At 40.7% G+C, this 18,980-nt stretch overlaps 1 protein-coding gene across 1 annotated transcript in view; it reads right to left on the bottom strand.

The window, feature by feature from the left end:
* The window catches only part of TOPAZ1 (testis and ovary specific TOPAZ 1), a 104,099-nt gene extending 99,581 nt beyond the window's left edge, over nt 1–4,518 (bottom strand). The window contains 4 exon segments of the mRNA XM_021677527.2: nt 1,247–3,713; nt 3,844–3,845; nt 4,174–4,251; nt 4,253–4,518. Coding sequence (XP_021533202.1) covers nt 1,247–3,713; nt 3,844–3,845; nt 4,174–4,251; nt 4,253–4,518 — 2,813 coding nt within the window.
* Between the last annotated feature and the right edge of the window lie 14,462 nt (nt 4,519–18,980).

Here is an 18,980-nt window from a genome sequence, read left to right as displayed (position 1 = left end):
AGATAAGATAAAATAATTTGCGTAAAAGGTCTCATAGCTGATAGGTGACAAGGAGAAGATTAAAAATCTATAAAGACTATAAAGGTCAAGTTCCTAACCACTAATTTTTTTTCTTATGCACTAATTCTAAAGTAAGACAGGCCTAAATTAAATCCAGATTATGTTATTAGCAGTGTGACCCTGGACAAGTGACAACTTGTCATATTTATTTTTTCCATCTTCAAAATGGGCAGATTATCAATCCTATCTCATTACATCACTAAAAATAAATAATAAAGCTCTTAATCCTCCATTTAGCAGACAGAAAGTATTCTATTTGGTGATAAGTAACAATTTCTTGAAGCACTAAGAACATCAAGAAGAATATGATATCACAAAAGTAACTAAATAAAATTTATAAATACCAGAGACTTAAGTCATGTAGCAGTGAATCTTAGCAGAAAACGTTTTCATGTTTCCTTTTGAGTCTGTTCACAAAACATTCCTTTATTCAAGTATTGTAACATATAAATTAGAGCTTAAAGAATCATAAAAGTTTAGTAAAATATGACATAATATAAAATTTGGACCAACCAGAATGGATCAAATTCCTGAGCACAAAGGTTACTACTTGGTTCCATTTTAAAGTTGCCTCAGGCAAACTTGCCCTCTTTGGGGGCTAAATCATCAGTTATAACAATCACCTTAAAAAGTAGAACCATGAGAAAATGCTATTTTCCTGTGAAAACTGGTTTAACTTTTGATTCTACTCTCAAGTCCTAAATATGTCAAATAAACTTTTCTAAGGCTTCTATGTTCCTTAAAAAAATAATTTTTTTATCTAAGAAGGAAGCCACAGAAGATGGGTTAAAACATATAGTTCTTAATAAATAACTTGGCTGAAATAAAAGTATATCTGCATAGTTGTAATAATTAAAGAAAATAGGAAAACAAATTTACTTTTGAAAGAAGCAATGTTAGTAATTTTAAAAGCCACTTTACAAACCATCTTTTTAAATTCTGAACAGCTAATCTGCCCCATTATAATTTCCAAGATATATGTAATTGTTTTATTTTGACTAAGAATAATGACGTGTCCAGGTCTCAGCAGTAATATGCTGTATTACATTTAGTAAATAAATGGGTTTAAAAAAAAATAATGGAGCTTCAATGATCACTGAATAAATTAGTGATACTTAAGAGCAGAAAGTGCTTTTGAAACCCCCAACAATAATCTGCACCAAAAGGCATACTTGAACATGCATACCTCAAGTCATCGCTTGGTTCTTTTTTTTCTGGAAGTTCCATGTGCTTAGAGTCTGTTGATTGGTGCTCTTCAGCAACATTGGGTTCCTGGTTTATCATAGGGAACTCTGAAGTAAATGAGAGCTCCCCTTCATTGGAGACCCCAAAGAGGTCTGGGTCATCTTGAATGACATCAATTAAGAGGACATCATCTTCATATGCTTTAAGAATATCTGGAAATGCCATTTTAATTTCTGAAAAGTTCTTAGTCATTTCTCTACCACTAACTTCAGAGGAAACTGGTTTGAATGTTTCTTGTTCATTAGAGCAGAAAGCAGGACTTTGCTCTATACATGCAAGATCACAAGAAAAAGCGTTTCTTTCAACTGTGAGAGAAACAGCTTCCTTATTTGAAATAATATTGCCTGGTTCAGAGATGTGGTTGGATGGTTTATTATCATTACCTTGCTTTAAAAAGCTTGAAGAAATAATACAGGAATTCTTGCAGCTGCATGAGTCAGAAATAGCTTGCACTGGAGTTACACTATTTTGTATTCTCAAAGATTGAGGTCCTAAAGTTACTGTAGAGAAATTTTCTTTATTCCTATTTTGTCTTACCTCTGCTCCAGATAAATTGTCAAGAAGTTCTAGGGGACTACATCCTTCTCTCTCTGATGACCTGGCATTTATTTCTTTTCTTTTTTCTGTTTTATTCTTAAGTAACGGAATTTTAAAATTAGTCAGCCGTCCTGTGTTCAGTATTTTAACCAAGTCTGGAACCACAAGGGTTTGCTTAGCAATGCATGCTTTTCGATGAATAGTTTCGCCTATAGAGTTATTTGCTTCCTGGCCATCCTGGGAAGCCACTGTCAAATTAAATTTTGTTAAATTCCCTCTATCTTTTTTTTTACTTCCTGTTAAGTTTTGAGGCACATTAGTTAGCTGAGTATCTTCAGTAGTATTAGAAACTACCTCTGACCCACTTCTGCTTGGTTCCTCTGACTTCATCTTTTTACCATCAATTATGGGTTCCTTTATAATCATTAAAGTAGGTTCTACTGTAGAGACTGAAGACAAACAATTTAAATTAGAATCCAATTTTTCTTTACTTGAAGATTCACGGTTTGTTTCTGTTATGTAGCTTTGTAATGATAATTTAGAATCAGTTACACGAGTTTGATTTGTTTGGTGTTTAAGAAAATCACCTTGCCTAAAACTTTCCTGAGACCCAGGCAGAAAGTTATTTGTATCGGGCAAGGAAGACTTTTTCCAATACTGGGCAGATATTCTAGCACAGGAATAACAAGGCCAAATTCTTTTACCAGTCATCGGTATTGTTCTGTGACAGCCTAACTTCAATTCTTCAGCTTCATTTCTCAAGTCTTCCCGAGAAGATCTCTTTTCAGTAAGATGGCAATCACTAGGTAATTTCACTACTGAGCTTCGCATCGACTTAAGATACTCTTCTGGCTCCATGTTTTTAAATCCTAAGGGCTCTGAAGCATTTTTTGTTTCTTCTTCTGAAAGTGGCTCAAGGGTTTTCTGAAACATTGCATTTACATGAGGTCCAGGACTTGTTTTTTTTCCTGCTGTTTCTGGAAGATTTAATAAATGATCCATCGGGGAGAATGTATTGTGGTTTATTTTTCTGAAAACTTTTAAAGGACTTTTTTTAGCCTCTAAAGTCTCTGCTCCTTTACCCTCAGCACCTGTTTGATTTTCCTGTAACACCAATTCAGACTTGCTATACACATTAGAGAAGTTCATCTCAATAATCATTTCATCTCCTTTTTCAGACACCTTCATCCTTTTCCTGGGTTTTCTCCCAACATTGCTCTCCTCTATTGAGTATTTATTTTTTTCATTCTGAAGGCAGGAAAACAAGCCATTACTTTTACTTTGGTATAAATCAGTTTCTTCAAGCAATAACTTATTTACTCCCATTAAGTTTTCTCCAGTTTGTAAAAGCTGAGGAGTATTATTTGTGTCACTCTTATCTGCAAGACTCCTAAAGTTTTCTTTCTTTAACTTTGAGGAATTTTCTGGTACATGCATACGTTCACCATCAGGCTTATATGAAAGGTTATTTTCATCATTACAACCCTTGGAATGGGGGAAACAATTGCAATCATGTAATTTTAAAATGGAATTACTTTCTACTCCAGGTGACAAGCTGTTACAAGAATATTTTGGAGTATTCTTGTACAGTTCATCTTGGAATTCAACCTTAATATTTTGTGTAGCCTTATTTTCAGTTATTTTGAAAGGTGGGCTTTCTAAGCTTTTAAGTTTTTTAATTCGAATTCTTCTTTTAATACCTTCTATGAAACCTTCCTTACCCAAAGACTGCAAGAAAGCCATACTTTGAAATTCACTGCACTCCACTGTTTGGAAAGATTCCGAACTGGTTAATGATTCCTTTCTTACCAGGTCAATCCCTGGCTGTGGATCATCACTTGAGGCTTCAGTAACTTTTCTTTTTTCCTTGGCTGATCAAAACAACAAAACATACCAGAAAAGGTTTTATATTGAGGAGGAAAAAGCAATACCACCTGAAATCTAAAAATTGTGAAGCTATCCACTTTTATTTCCCTGAACAGCTGTATGGGAATATACAACTGCTTTTAAATGAAAGACCTAATTTCTGTTAAGGAACTACATACAAACCTGCATAAATTCCAAGGCAGCTGAATAACCTCTAGCACCAATATCACTTCACACTAGCCAAAATGGATCACTACGAGGAATTCCTCTTACAGTAATTCTGACCAAGGGCTCCTAACAGGGCAAACACCTTCTAAGAGAATTCCTGTTCTTCCCCCTCTCCTGGTCAACCACGTGCATCGGTAAAGCCCACACAAATTCAAGTTAAACACTAGTGTGAAACAACGATGAGGCAGGCTGAGGTGCAAATGCCAAAATGGGAGCGACCCCTGAGTGCTTTCTTACTGTCTTCCCAACTGCAAGGGGAGCTCCGCCTCCTTCGCTTCTTCTAAGCCCTAAGGCTCTGATGGGTCCCAAGGCATCCTGGCCCCCCAGACCCTCCTCTCGCCGCCTCACAGCAGCCTTCCCAGCCCCGGACACCTCACCCGACTTGTCACTTTCCACCTCTTCTCTCCCAGACGCCCGGGCCACCATTCTCCTCTTTTGCCTGCTCTCCTCTCGTCCCCCGGCCTCAGGGCCGCAGCCTCCTGCTTCTCCTGGCCCTGGCCGCCGGCCTCGCTTCCTTGAGCCTCGCGCGTCGCCTTCACGCCCGGGGGCCGCTGCTGGGCCCGAGGGCAGCGGCCGCCGCATCCGCCCCGGGCGGCCCGCCCTGCCAGCCGAGGCCCTCCGAGGCCCACCGCGCCCGCTCACAGGAGCCCACCCGCCACGCGAAGGCTGCTCCCGCCGCCGCCGCCAAGCGCCCTCCAGCCTCGGCCTGGCTCCGCGCCGCCTGCCGTCTGGCTCGGGGCCGGAAGCGGAAGTGGGGTCTGTTCGCTGCGGGCCTGGGCAGGCTGGGCGGGGCCCAACGGGCGGAAGGGCCCCGAGCCGGTGCAGTCCTAGGTTGCAGCCTTCACTGCTTGCGACTGTGGCCCGTGGCGCCTTTCTAGGCCAGAGCCTCCTAGAACCTTTCAGGGCTCTTTCTCCGCTGCCCCTCCCGCTTGACCGCTCGCAGAGACAACTGCCATCCCAAGCCTCCTGGGGTCCCTTTCCATCAGCCTTCTCGATGTATTTACCCACATCCTATAGGCACCTCAAGCTCTAGAGGTGCAAAACTGAGCTTATCTTTCCTGACAAACTTGCTCCTCCTGTGTTGGTGGATGTGCCACCATCCACTCAATTGTCTAAGCCAGGAATCCAGAAACCATCAGAGACAACTTCTTTCCACGTCATCCCCCTCAGCCACATTCATTACATCTGCTTGATTCTACTTCCTGTGTTTGTCAGCCGCTCTCCCCTTCGCTATTACTTTGGCTCTGGCTCTCAGAATTTGACTGATCTACTGCATTAAGCTCCTAAACTGTATTCATGCCTCTGTCCTTGTGTAACCAAACAAACCTTGAGATCGCTCCTTGGTGAGTCAGAAATTGCACCAGACTGAGTTGTGGCACAAAGAAAACTTCATTTGCAGCAAATAAGGAGATCATGGGGGAATGGCTTCCAAAGCCGTGACTCCCTAGCAGGGGTGGATGGATTCCTTTTATTTAGGGCTAAGGATGCATATTTAGCTAGAGAAGCCTTGTCATCGTACGTAGAGGCGGGCATAGGATCGTGCATGTGCCCTAAGAAAACATGCCTATACATAAGGTATGTTATGTAAAAGAGGCTCAAGCTCTTCCTTGGGTGGAGATTTTAGTATTATGAGGTAAAAGTAGTCATCGATCATTCTACAGGTCACTCCATGGTCCGTCTGTGCAAGCGTGAGTCACGGGTTAAGTTCAAAGTGGTCTGGGTGGTCTGGGCTGGCTGGGGCAGTCGCTATGGCTCCAGGGAGCTTTCACTTTCATTTGCCTGAGTCAAGAGATAAGCTGGAAAAAAGAGTTAAGGAAAAATGTGGGACAAAGGTCAGTGAGTACAAGCAGATAGGCAGTAAATGTCAGGTCTTGGGGTCTAGCTGGGATATTTGTAGTGTTATCTGTGAAGCTTCTACCTCCTGCCCAGGCTTGCCCCGCCTGTCCCATGAAAGGAGATTCTGGCATTTCCCAGCGTGGCCGTTCATGAATCTCCTTCACCCAGACACTAAAACTAGCAGAAAGAACTCCAAACTCTTCAGTGTGGTATTTGTGGCTCTCTTTGATGTGACTACTGAATATTTAACAAATTTTGTCTCTTACTGTCACTGTAGGGGAAAAGTTGAGCTTCAGTGGAAAACTATGTGAAGGAGTCACCTTCTGCATTATCTGATTCTGATTCTATAGGAGCTATCTCACAACTGTAAGTTTTAAATAAGTGGTAGCAATACAAAAGAATGGTCTGTACAAAGGCAAATTCTGTCTTACAGATGTTCAGTTGACTTCTGTTCTCACTGGTGGAAGAAGCCAGTTTTGCCCCAATTTGCACATTCTCTTCAATATTCCTAATCTATAAATGTGTCTGTTCTTTGGACTTATCTTTGGAACTGTTATAAAATCTGCCTGATGAAAGAAAGCCATTAACACATGTTCATTTTAACATCTCTATGAAAGTCATGACTTTATCTTTTTTGGGGGAAAACTATCTTCTAACACAACACATCTCCTGCTCTTTGTATGCTATGTCATGCCTGTGCCCCTCTACATGCTAGTCCTGGAAATTCTTTTTTGCTTTTCTGCTGGTGAACTACATATTCCCCTTCAAGATTCAGTGTGAGAATCACCTCTCAAGGAAGCTTCCCTTCTACCTTTCTCCTTACACGTGTGTGTGTGTGTGTGCATGTGTTGGGAGCAAGGAGTGTCAGGTATTCCTGCTGCCTGCTAACACACTGCCTTCAGCTCTACTTGTGTATCTCTTTCAGGGCAGATACCTTTTGTTAGTCTTTGCATTTTGTATGCTTTAAGAAAAACTTGGTGAGTTTTTAACACAGTTTTTGTGGACATTAAAGGATGGTAGGTATGATGCACAGAGTACTGTGGCAGTTTGGATGAGCAGTTTAAGAGAAGTATTCTTAGATGATTCTATAAAATAGAACTTAGGTAAGGGAGGTATAGAGGATCTAGAAACTTATCTTGTTTCTTTCTGCTTGTGAAAAACCCTCAATAAAGGGAAATCAGTTTAAGAATTACAGAATAGGGGCACCCAAGTGGCTTAGTCGTTAAGCGTCTGCCTTCAGCTCAGGTCATGATCCCAGGGTCCTGGGATCGAGCCCTGCATCGGGCTCCCTGCTCAGCAGGAAGTCTGCTTCTCCCTCTCCCACTCTGCCTGCTTGTGTTCCTTCTCTCGCTGTGTCTCTTTCTGTCAAATAAATAAATAAATAAATCTTAAGAAAAAAAAAGAGTTACAGAATAGAAAAGGCTATTTTAGGGATTTCAGGCTACATTTTCATTCACTTTGTGCCTCAGTTTTCTCTTCTGAAAATGAAATAATAATAGTGTCTCCAAAGGAAACCAAATATGTCACCCCAAAATATGACTTCTTGACATAAACATTATTTTGAGCTGACAACAATTAGGAAGCAGCAAATACAGGAAAAACTCTCTCTACCTCCCCACCCTTCCTGCCTAAAGGCAGGATATGAATTCTGCTTTACTGGAGATGACTCTAGACTTTTATCAGCATAGAGACGGCACTACAGCAATCTGCAAATATACCTTACTCCATTAGTTTCTACCCATATATTGATCTTCCTGGAGTTTGCCACCCTAGGAAGCCTAAAACGGCTTTTCTTTGTCCTGCCACTTGTAAACAAATTTATTGTTCATTGTTGAAGATGACAGCACCTTATAGGCCAGAGTTCTAAGCCACCACTTTGAGTTACTCTTTGTTGAGGTTTCTCCTACATGATGTAAACTGTATACATTAAACTGTTTTTCTCTTGTTAATCTGTCTTTTTGTTAAAGAGCCCTTTAATAAAGGGCTTTAACAAATGGAGAAGTTAAGGTGGGTAGAGTTTTGTGTGCAAATATTTGCAAGGCATTTAGAACAATGCCTAGCAGACTGTAAACATTAAGTAGATTTGTTAAATAAAAACCTCAACATCAAAAGAGAGACTCTATATAATTTACTATCTACAAAATAAACATTGGTACTAAGATCTTAGTAAAATAAAAGATAAAAATTCAAGAGTCCAGCCTCTTTGGTCTGAATAAAAACAGATGATCTTAAATACAGCTACAGACCCAGGAATTTAAAAACTTTTATGATCCATAACTGTTGAGCAACGCATAAAAGAGGAATGAGAAGAGCTTAGTAGCATAGGAAATTGCAAAATCGAGCACACTGAGTGTTCTGAATAAGAAAATTCTAATCTTTATTACAGATTTCAAATTCTTCATACCGAAGTGCTTCCACAGAAAACTTATATGTTTTCATGGATCTTCTGTTCTCTTCTGTGACATGATTATCATAATCCTTTTATTGGGCTTGGTAATTTCTGTAAAGGGCAGGCACAGCTGTTTACCAAAAAAGACTCAATCTTCCTAGTGGCAGATCTCACACACCTGGGAGTTCAGAAGATGTAGCAGAGTATTTACCCATACATATTGGGTTGCATCTCAGTCCACATAGAGTTGGCCCTCTGTGAGAGTCTGGGGGTCCCTTCTCTTCCAGTCCCTTCCCTTTTTCTATTAGCCCTTTCCCCTTGCCCCTGGATCTTGACTGACACTACTGTTCAGCCCTCAAAATCAACTTCAGGGTCACTGCTTCCAATGTCCTTTGTGTCTCTATCCTGGAAAGATGACAGTACAGCCACATTCTCTATATTCCACAACTACAGCTGTAGATTATTAATGCATGGTATTGGCTACATAATTTGTGGGGCCTGTACAACTACACATATCATGTGCCCATGAAGCCAGTCCTACAGATCCATAGTCTACTCTACAAACATCTGGAAGACTACCAAACCTCTCTATTGCTAATATTTATCAGCTTTGATACTATTACTTAAACTCTGTATCATGCCTGTCCCTGGCCATTTGCACTCAGAGCAATTCCATACCCTTCCTCTGCCTGCTCTGAATCACAGGGGCCAGCCCCTGCAGTCTGTGTTTTCCACTCTCCTGGGTCAGTTGGCTTTGGGTGAGATTTGGCCAATGGAGGACACTGTGGTAGGAGAATGGAGAAGGGATACTTTTCTCTCCCTTAGGCTGCCTATCAGATAACCAGCTGCATCTCCTTTGAGACTTCATCTCTTGCTGGTCAGGCTCACTGTGGTACAGCTTCCACCAGGTACCTTGAGGTCTCTTTGCTTCAAGGGGTGGCAGTGGCTTTTTATTGTTATGAACCTCTGGGAGCCATGAAACCCTGTTCGTTTTCTTTGCTCATTCAGCCCATCTCCAGCATTACATTCCTCTGTTTAAAATACTTAATTTCTTTTTTCTGGTAAGAACCACCCCCCCCAACTCCCCAGTAACTAAGGGTTAGGGTGGAAGGAGCAAAGGGGATGAAAGGAAAGACTTCTGTTCTGACACAGTGTCAAGAAATGTTCTTTCATCATCTTAAAATGAGTGTCTAAATAACATTGTGGTGTTCTCCCAAGAAATGGTCATTTTTCCTTCTCCTAAGTATTTCCAATACTTTCTCCAGGGTTAGCTTCTTATTCAGTTTTAGATTGTAAATCTTCTGTCCAGGAATATCACACAATCAATCTGGTGTTCAGCAGAGAATAACATACTGGAAAGTCTTAAATGTTTTTTAAATCAATGATCCTATTTTACCTCTAGAAAAAAAATCAAAGGCCAAATATTTTATTTCAAATATTAAAGTCCAGACTTGGGAATCTCAATTAACTAACTCTCTACCCACTAGAGGGCTTCAGATCCAGAACAACCAAGGATGAGTCATCACTCTTTCCTCCTGCTCCATGCTGTTTAATAATAAGAGCCTTTGATAAGAGGGCCATATGCACCCCAATGTTCATAGCAGCAATGTCCGTAATAGCCAAACTGTGGAAAGAGCTGAGATGCCCTTCAACAGATGAATGGATAAAGATGATGTGGTCCATATATACAATGGAATATTACTCAGCCATCAGAAAGGATGAATACCCAACTTTTGCATCAACATGGATGGGACTGGAGGAGATTATGCTAAGCAAAATAAGTCAAGCAGAGAAAGTCAATTATCATATGGTTTCACTTATTTGTGGAGCATAAGGAATAGCATGGAGGACATTAGAAGGAAGGGAAAAATGGGCAGGGGGAATTGGAGGGAGAGATGAACCATGAGAGACTATGGACCTGAGCAACAAACTGAGGGTTCTAGAGGGGAGGGGGGAGGGGGAATTGGTTAGCCTGGTGATGGGTATTAAGGAGGGCACGTACTGCATGGAGCACTGGGTGTTATACGAAAACAATGGATCGTGGATCACCACATCAAAAACCAATGATGTATTGTATGGTGACTAACATAACATAATAAAATTAAAAAAAAAAAGAGGCTTTGATTGTGTCACTGAGTCAGAACTCAATCACTCAATGTAATAAGTCCAAAATGGAAAACAATGGAAATCTTTGGGGAGAACAGGACCTTAGAAACTGTCTAGTCTAAGCTCTTCATTTTACCACTGAGAGGCACAGGAAGCTAAGTAATTTAAAAGTGCTGTGAATCAATCATTTCCTAAGTGTTTCTTCTGGTTGCTGCTTAGTCACCTGTACTCCCAAGTGATGATTCTTCAGGAGACAACAACCTCTTGTCTGAGTGAGAGATTGAAGCAAGCACATACCTGTTGCAAGAATGACTAAGTTACAGGTGCACACACTCTAGCATCTCTGTAACGATCTTATATTTATGCCTCTCAAATTTTCCATTTGAATTAGGGTTATAATTGCAGTCTATTATCTTGTTTGTGGAGGAGGGAATCCCCATTTCACTATCCAATATGGGCTAACCTCAGACAGGAAGGGTCTATACCAGTGGCTACTATGTCAAAATCAAGCTTACCAATAGATAGAGTGGATGGCTGCATAAATGGTTTGATTTGAATTGTGACAGGGAAAATTTCCTTCTATTTAGTCAATTTCCCACTCAAAAGGACATTATATATGCATTGATGGCTTCCAAATTTATATCTCCAGTACCACATCCTGCTTTGTAGTCCCTTGCCCATGCTTCTGATCCAAGTAGCTGAGATAAGCAGTTTCTTTCAGGCTTTGACTCACTTAGCAGAGCGCATTCATCAAGAATTTTCCTTTTCTGCCCCCAGGATTTTCCCCAATGCCCCAGAGCAGACAGATGGGTTTGTTTGGGGCATGAACAACTAGAAGGTTCAATGATGTTAGCAAGCCTGGAGAAACTGTCAACCAGCAGGGGTGGGGAGCTAGTGAATAAATGCTGCTGCCCACTGCCCTTCAGACAGACAATCCTGGAGGCATTTTGTATATTCTCTCAGGTACTTTTGAGGATTTGAGTTTTCATTGCACATGGCAGCAACCTTAATAACACACCTTTTTATTGGCCTTTCTTCCTTCCTGGTCTCTTTTCTTATTGCTGACCTCTGTACCTCCTAAAAAAATTACTTACACATAGGCCTTGGGCTCTGCCCAAGCTAAGACAATATCTAATGACACTTTAAATTTACATGCCCAAAAGATAACTCTTGATCCTTCCGTAGTTTTTTCTCCCATAGTTTTCTTAGGTCAGTTGCTGTAACTCCATAATTCCAGTTACTTAAGTCAAAAACCTTAGATTCATTCTGGAATCCTCTCTCTCACTGGCCTGCTCTCCAACTCCCATCTAATCCATCAGCAAACTCTACTCTGCCTCAAAAATAAATACAAAATCTCAGCATTTCTCATCATATGCACCACTTCTGTCCCCTAGTCAGGCCACCATCCTTTTTTGCCTGGACTATTGTAGAAACCAGATTTCCTTATTTCTAACTTTACTACACAATAGTCAAGTTACTTCATTAAAATCAAGTTGCCTCTGTCCAGAAACCCTCCAATGGCTACCCATCCCATTTAAAATAAAATCCAGGTCCTGATGGTTCATAGGCGCAGTATAATCATATCCCCAGTATCCCTTGGTCCTAATATTCTATCATTTTCCTCCTTATGGTGCTCCAGCCCACTGGCCTTCTCACTTGCCACTTAAGCATGAGAAGCATGATCTCTCCTTGTGTCTTTTGTATTTGTTGTTTCCCTACCTGGAATGTTTCTCCCCACCAGAATCAATATGCTCCATTCCCTAACTTCCTTCAGGCTTCTGCTCAAATGTTGCTATAAAGAGAGACCTTCACTGACCAATATCAAATAAAAAGCAAATCTGGATTTAGTAAGGAGGGACTTCTGTTCAAAAGGGTTATGGAAAGGGTGGGAGGGGGGAGGAGACAATTGCAGTAGAGAGAGCACCATGACTGTGGGATCTACAACCATCTCCAGAGGAAGGCAAAAAAATTTTTTATTTTATAGGGAGTTAAAAATAGAGCTAGAATGAACCAGGTATGGGGTAGTGTGATGATAAGGTATTATAATTGGATAGTAGAACAGAGAATGTTTGACCCTGAGGCCAGCCTATTCTTGGGGTAGGGGGGAAGGGGGTGTCATGCTGACTCAGAGTGAGGATGGACCAAAGTTCAGGAACATGGAGGAAGGAGAGAAGCTTAACCAAAGTTTGGTTAACAAGCATGCTGTTCCAATTGATCAGTGGGGACAGCAGTTCAGCTAATCATTGATGAAGCAAGAAAGGGAATTTTGAGGATACTGGTCTGGCCTTGTCATAGGTAAATAAGAGAGGCATCTATGGGTCTTACCTCAGTTATATGGTAAAAGGTGGTCCTTTGCAGTAAGTGGTTTTCTAGAATACAAAGGGTGGAGGGATTTCTTAACCTTCCCCGTTTTTTAGGATCATAGGACTCAGGTAAAATCAAAAGTTGTCACCACTTAAAGATAGAAGATTCCTCCTCAAGGCACTTTCATCGTGTGCCACATGGTACACAGCAGGGCCTTGCTGGAGCTCTACCACTGAAAAGAGTGCCTGGCACAGAGCAAGAGCTGAGTACACATTTGTTGGATACAGAGAGCCTGAGATTCTTTTTTTTCTGAGGGGTTGTAGAAAAGCGGATGGTGGGTTGAGGTTCAGGAAGGCTAATCTGAAAGGGCTGTGTAGGACTGCAGGAAGGAGGAGGCCAACTAGAGAGCCCTCTCCATAGTCCCTAGGGTATAGGAAAACACTGGAAAGCAAGTGACAGATTCAAGAGACCCCAAAGAAGGAAAATTCCTCTTTGAGAGCCAAGAGAGTGTCTTACTGATCTCTCTTCTCCCAGCACTGAGTATGATGCCTGGCACTGGTCAATCCTTAGAAAGAACAGTCATTTAACATTTATGGTGGCTCCATGGATATTCAAGGGAGATTTGGGAAGAGTTTTTGTCTATTCTTATGTTGAAGAACATCTAGTAAATTTAACTTTTAGATAACTAATAAATACTTTTTTCTAGTAAAAGTATGTCCCATGCAATATTTGGGATATACTTATTCCAAAAACATTCGCTGTTTATCTAAAATTCAAATTTGGTTGTGTTTTATCTGGTAATGCTACCTCTAATGCATTAGCAGTTGGAGTCCCCCAATTACTGGGCTCACCTTTTTAGAGTAGCATCTTTTTGTAGACCTTGGCTTCTGTAATTCTGCACTAGGTTGGTAGATCTATGATGCTTCTAGGAAGTTAATTTTTATATTTAACATGGTTTTTCTAGTTATCTTCCATGGTAGAGTTATGTTGAGCCATCTGGTCCACTATTAATGGTTGTGTAAGTCACCATCTCCAGTCTTTTCCCTTCCTGTCCACCCTCATTCCACAACTTCTAATATCTACTGCTAAGGCAAATGTGATAAACATCAAAGTCAATTTCTCACATTAATAGAATAATTTGATTATATTACTGTTGGATACTTATTCTCAAGAAGCAATCTTTTCTATGAGTGGAAACACCCAGAGCAAGGGAAAATGTAAACCATTTAAAAGGAAAAATAATTCTGTATTTGTAGCTACAATGCCTAAGTGTAAAGACAGTTAAAAAACAATTGAAATATTTAAGTGCAAACTATATTCCAGGCACTGTTTTAGGTCCTGGGAATTGAGCAGAAAAAATTACCTGCTTTCAAGTACTGCATTCCTGTGGGCAAGGACAGTAAGCAAAATAGTACCTAAAATGGTAATAAAAAGGTGTGGGGATAGGTGACAAGGTGATGGATAGGGAGTAAGGGAAATATGCCAGGGAATGCTATTGGAGATGTTGCAATTTAAAATAGGGTAGTCAGAGAACCTCACTGCAAAAGTAACTTGAAAGAAGATGAAGCAAGTCATGCAAATACCTGGGGAAAGAATATTCTGGACAGAAGGGATAGCACGTACAGCAAGTACTTGAGGTAAGAGTGTTCTTGCCGTATTCACAGGGGCATCAGAAGGCCAGTGTGACTGGAGGAATGAGGAGAGCAATAAGAAAAAAAGTTCAGAATATTAGAGGATGAGTTAACATCATCAGACATCAGTGTATCCTTCAGTTCCTTCTCTGAAGCCTCAAGCAAACGAATGTACAACAACACTGATAGAATGTTTTATATCTTATTTTTTAAATTACATTATTTGCCAAAATTTAAACAAGTGAAAAAATTCTATAAAATTCTGGATTTCTAGTTTCTCTTTAAAATTGAGCATCTGGCAACATCACTGCCTTAAGAAGCACAGGCCCAGTCAGTGGGAGTTGAATAGCTGCTCCCCCTTTCATGCTCTGCAGCTGGCCAGTCTCCACTATTCCCTGCTGTCCTCAGCCAAGTTAGCTTGCTTATGCTTCCTGCTTGACCCCTGTCACCTTCCAAGTTTGATTCTAAATTTATACATTTCAGTTGACAGAATATATATAGCCCCACCATCTGGCTGCTCAAAAATCACCCTACCATATCCCTTTCATATTGTTGATTCCCTACCCTGTTCTCCACATCATCCCCTCTGAACCTTCTCTATCTTCTCAAGCCTCCAGCTCCATACTCTTGGCTCCACAGGTGGAACTATCTCCTTTTCTGGGGTGTTCTTGGTTGTCTTGAGATTCTCATTTCCTCTGTATTACTAAGTCTCTGTCTTTATCTGTTCCCTCTCCTGAAGGAAATAAACAAAGAACAGCCAAATGAGAAAAGCAAAGGCTACTTGTTCAGAGTTTGTGATAGCAGGGGTGTCAGCTACCATCACTTGTATTTGGGCAGAAACTCAAAGGTGAGCAGAGCAGTGGGAAAGCTTCTTAGTTAAAAAAAAAAGGAAAGGTTTCAGGCATGCCCTGTTTGGAGGCTATTGGCCTGGGAAATCTACAGGTGGGTTATAAATGTGATTGGTTAGGGATGCATATTTGGCTTTCTCTTGTGGTCCTAAGTTGGAAACAAGAACAAAAATTAGGGAAGTTGTCAGTTATTAATCAAGTTCTGGCCACTTTGAGCTGGTTGTTCCAGAAGTTATTGTTTAACTTCCTGGATTGTTACTAGTGATAGCAATCTGACTTCTTACAAGTCTGACTTAACAGCAGGCTGGCTTCCTGGGCCATTTATTGCAGATAAGGGAATTAATTTCTTGGGCAGGTTGCTGCAGATTGGGGAGGGGAGGTCAAAGTTCTATTTCTATATATCATCTGATCATTGTCTCCTTGTATATTTAGTCTCTCATTTTTTTTTTCTCCTGCTACACAGAAAGAGCCTTCCTCTGTTTGTCAGGGCTAACCCTTTCACTGATGATCTCAACATTTTATGGCCCTGCTTACCAAGCTCTCCCATACCATTCTTCTTTTTACCTGCCAGATGCCTCTAGGTCCAATCTTTTACACCCTTGCTCCTTAGCTCTTTGGAAACTTTCCTTCTCAGATACTCAAATGCAATTTCAAAAGAGATTACAAGTTTAAAAAAACTTACAACACAAACATCACAAAATCCATAAAAGTAACATAACATCATTATTATGCTTATAATTTCTATATTATATATATTGTTACATATTATACATGTCTATATTATAACTTTTAACTTTTGGGGTACATATCCTTGATTACTTCTTCATCTGACAATAGTTTTGTAATATTTTTCTGCAGAGATAAACAATCTGGTCTTTGAAATTGTTCATAAGTAGCCAAACTGAAATTTGTTCATAAGTGGTAGTTTGGAAATATAAACATTCGTCTTTACATTGACATATGTGCTGTTTGTAGTGTTGCTACAGGTTTATGCCCAGCACACATAGGGATCCTGATAGATTTTACTTCATATGATTAGCATCTGAGAAGATGAATATACAAATAGATAATGACCAGATGATAAATAAAAACAGAACTCTGATCTACAATCTACAGCAACCAGACCAGGAAACCAAAACATTATCTATAGTAAGTAGCCCAGGAAGCTAGCTCACTATCTGTCAGTGAGACTTGTAGGAAGTCAGACCATTATCTCTAACAACTAGTCCAGAAAGCCAAACAATAACCCCCTATACCGATTGGTCCCAAATGACCAGAATTTGAGTAAAACCTGACAGCTTCCTTAACTTTTGCTTCCAATGTAGGACCAACCAGAGAAAAACCCAAATATAACCCCTAACCAATCATATAGGACACAGCACTCCTAGTTAGCCCACCTCCAGCTTTTTTTTATGCCAACAGCCTCCAATCAGGGCACACTTGAAGCTTTCCTTTTTTTCCACTAGAAAGCTTTTCCACGCCTCTGCTTGCCTTGGAGCCTCTGCTAAAATGCAAGTGATGGTGGCTGACTTCATTGTTATAGCAAGCTCTGAATAAACAGACTTTGCCTATTTTCATTTGGTTGTGTCTTCATTTATTTCTACACATCAAAAAAAGAAATAAATGTCTAATGAATTTATAATTACATATGCTGTAATATTAAGCAAGAGGTATCTTTCATTTTAACTGAGCTTTGATGAGAACCCAATCCTCTGTTTGATATGTAAGATATATTAGACATAATACATGTCTAATAATTGAAAGAGTTTTCCATAAAACTTTGGGTCCTGTTTATTTTAAATCTTATTTTTCTTCTACTGCGCATTTACTTCTGTGGCAGGAGTTGCAGACTAATTTCATATCATGATATGATATCTGATCCATAGGCCCCCACACTGGGTGAGTAAACAGTGTACAGCAGAAGAAATCATTCCTAGTTCAGCAGAGCAAGCAGGAACTTAATTATACATTGGGGTACAGGGATCTTCATCATTATATCCTATGAATCCCAAACTAGATATAGCCCCAACTCAAATTCTCCTTACCCACAGTTAAGGAGGCACCAGGGAAAATGGTGTCCAGCAGTGGGGACAGATTTCTGTTAGAGCAAGAAGGTGATGGGAATGTTCAGAATGATATGGAGGATCTTCTTAATGGACCATGTGCTCTACCAAAAAGCATAGGGGATTGAGAATGAGATCAGAGTTGTGACATGCAGAGTCTGGAAGATGACTAGGGAGTCTTAATCTTCCATTGGTGATTTTCATGTCCAGATACAGTCCAGGTAAATGGATCATTCTACCTGCTCCCATATCATCCTGTACTAATAATGTTAATAGTTAAAGCTATTAAGAACTTATTATATAAAAAGCATCCTTCTAAACAGTATTGTTATATCTTATTTCACAGGTGAGGAAACTCAGGCACATAGCGCTTTAGTAACTTTTCTCAAGTCCCATAGGCAGTAAGTAAACAACATACTTCCAAAATCCACATATTTATTTGCCCTTGACACTGATATTCTATTGGAATCTTCTGGTTTTGTCTCCATTCTTCCTTTGTACTAGTTTTCTTTGCTGCTGTAACAAATTACCACAAACTTAGTGGCTTAGAACAACATAAATTTGTCTTGCAGTTCTGGAGGTCAAAAGTCTGAAATGGGTCTCACTGGGCTAAAATCAAGGTGTCGACAGGACTGTGTTCCTGTCTGAAGGCTCTAGAAAAGAATCCATTTTATTGCCTTTTCCAGATTTTATTTTATTTATTTTTTATTTTTTTAGATTTTATTTATTTATTTATTAGAGAGCGAGCGAGAGAGAAACAGCATGAGAGAGGAGAGGGTCAGAGGGAGAAGCAGGCTCCCCGCTGAGCCGGGAGCCCAATGTAGGACTCGATCCCAGGACTCTGGGACCATGACCTGAGCCGAAGGCAGTCGCTTAACCAACTGAGCCACCCAGGCGCCTGCCTTTTCCAGATTTTAGAGGCTGCCTTCATTCCTTGCTTGTGGCCTCTCCAATCTTCAAAGTAGCAATGTCTGCTCAAGTCTTTTCACATCAATCATTCTGACACTCTCTCATCCAGATTTAGGGACTCTTGTGATTACATTAGTGTGAATCTTGGCAAGAGGATGCCTTTGGTGAGAGCTTGTGTTCTGCTGAATCCTGTCCCTTTCCCTATGTTAGAAGGCACTATTTTCTGACATAAGCCCAACAAGGGTGGCTCCCAAGAAATCACTGGAGATTTGATCAGTACGCCATTCACTTGGGAGACCCAGAAATGGAACCTGACCCATTCTTCACAAAGCTAAAATGAACCATGGATGGGGCCTGACTCGTTTCTACCAAAGGAAATCCAGAGTGAGAAAGAGCTGATTTTCTGTCTTGGTAGTGGAGCCAGCAGGTTAGCCAGGTTGAGAGGGTCTGCACTTCTTGAACTAGTCAGGGCAAGAGACCTGACAGCATCCACCACACACACCAGATGTGGACCACACAGGGGAGAGCTAACATGAGGTTGTCTTCGTCCTGTCCAGTGGGACGAGCTGGTAGTATGGGGTGACCTTAAGAGGAGAAGGCTGGGTGACCAGGGTCTAAGGAAAGAATTTCAGGACCACCTGGAATATAGATGTACCTGCTCAAGTTGAGGGACAAGAGGAGGCTCTGCAGAGCTCATGAGAGATGACTTTGACCATGCGCAGCCTAACTCAGGCTTAACTTCTCTCTGAGACTATTAGTAAGGGGGAAACATAGTAGGAAAAGGGGGGCCAGGAAAAACAGTGAGCTGGGGAAGAGGGACAAGGAGAAGGATGACCCCTTTTTCCTACTGAAGGCTTCCATCTGGGAGCAGGAATGAACTGAGAGGGGAGATAACTTAATGCCATGCCAACTGAAAACCAAAGTCAGAGTTTGACCATAACATCCATACCTTTCAGAT

The sequence above is a fragment of the Neomonachus schauinslandi genome, chromosome 1 (genome assembly GCF_002201575.2).
Source record: "Neomonachus schauinslandi chromosome 1, ASM220157v2, whole genome shotgun sequence".
Taxonomy (NCBI): domain Eukaryota; kingdom Metazoa; phylum Chordata; class Mammalia; order Carnivora; family Phocidae; genus Neomonachus; species Neomonachus schauinslandi.
Note: the sequence above shows the minus strand (reverse complement) of the source record. Positions and strands in the feature narration are given on the sequence as shown.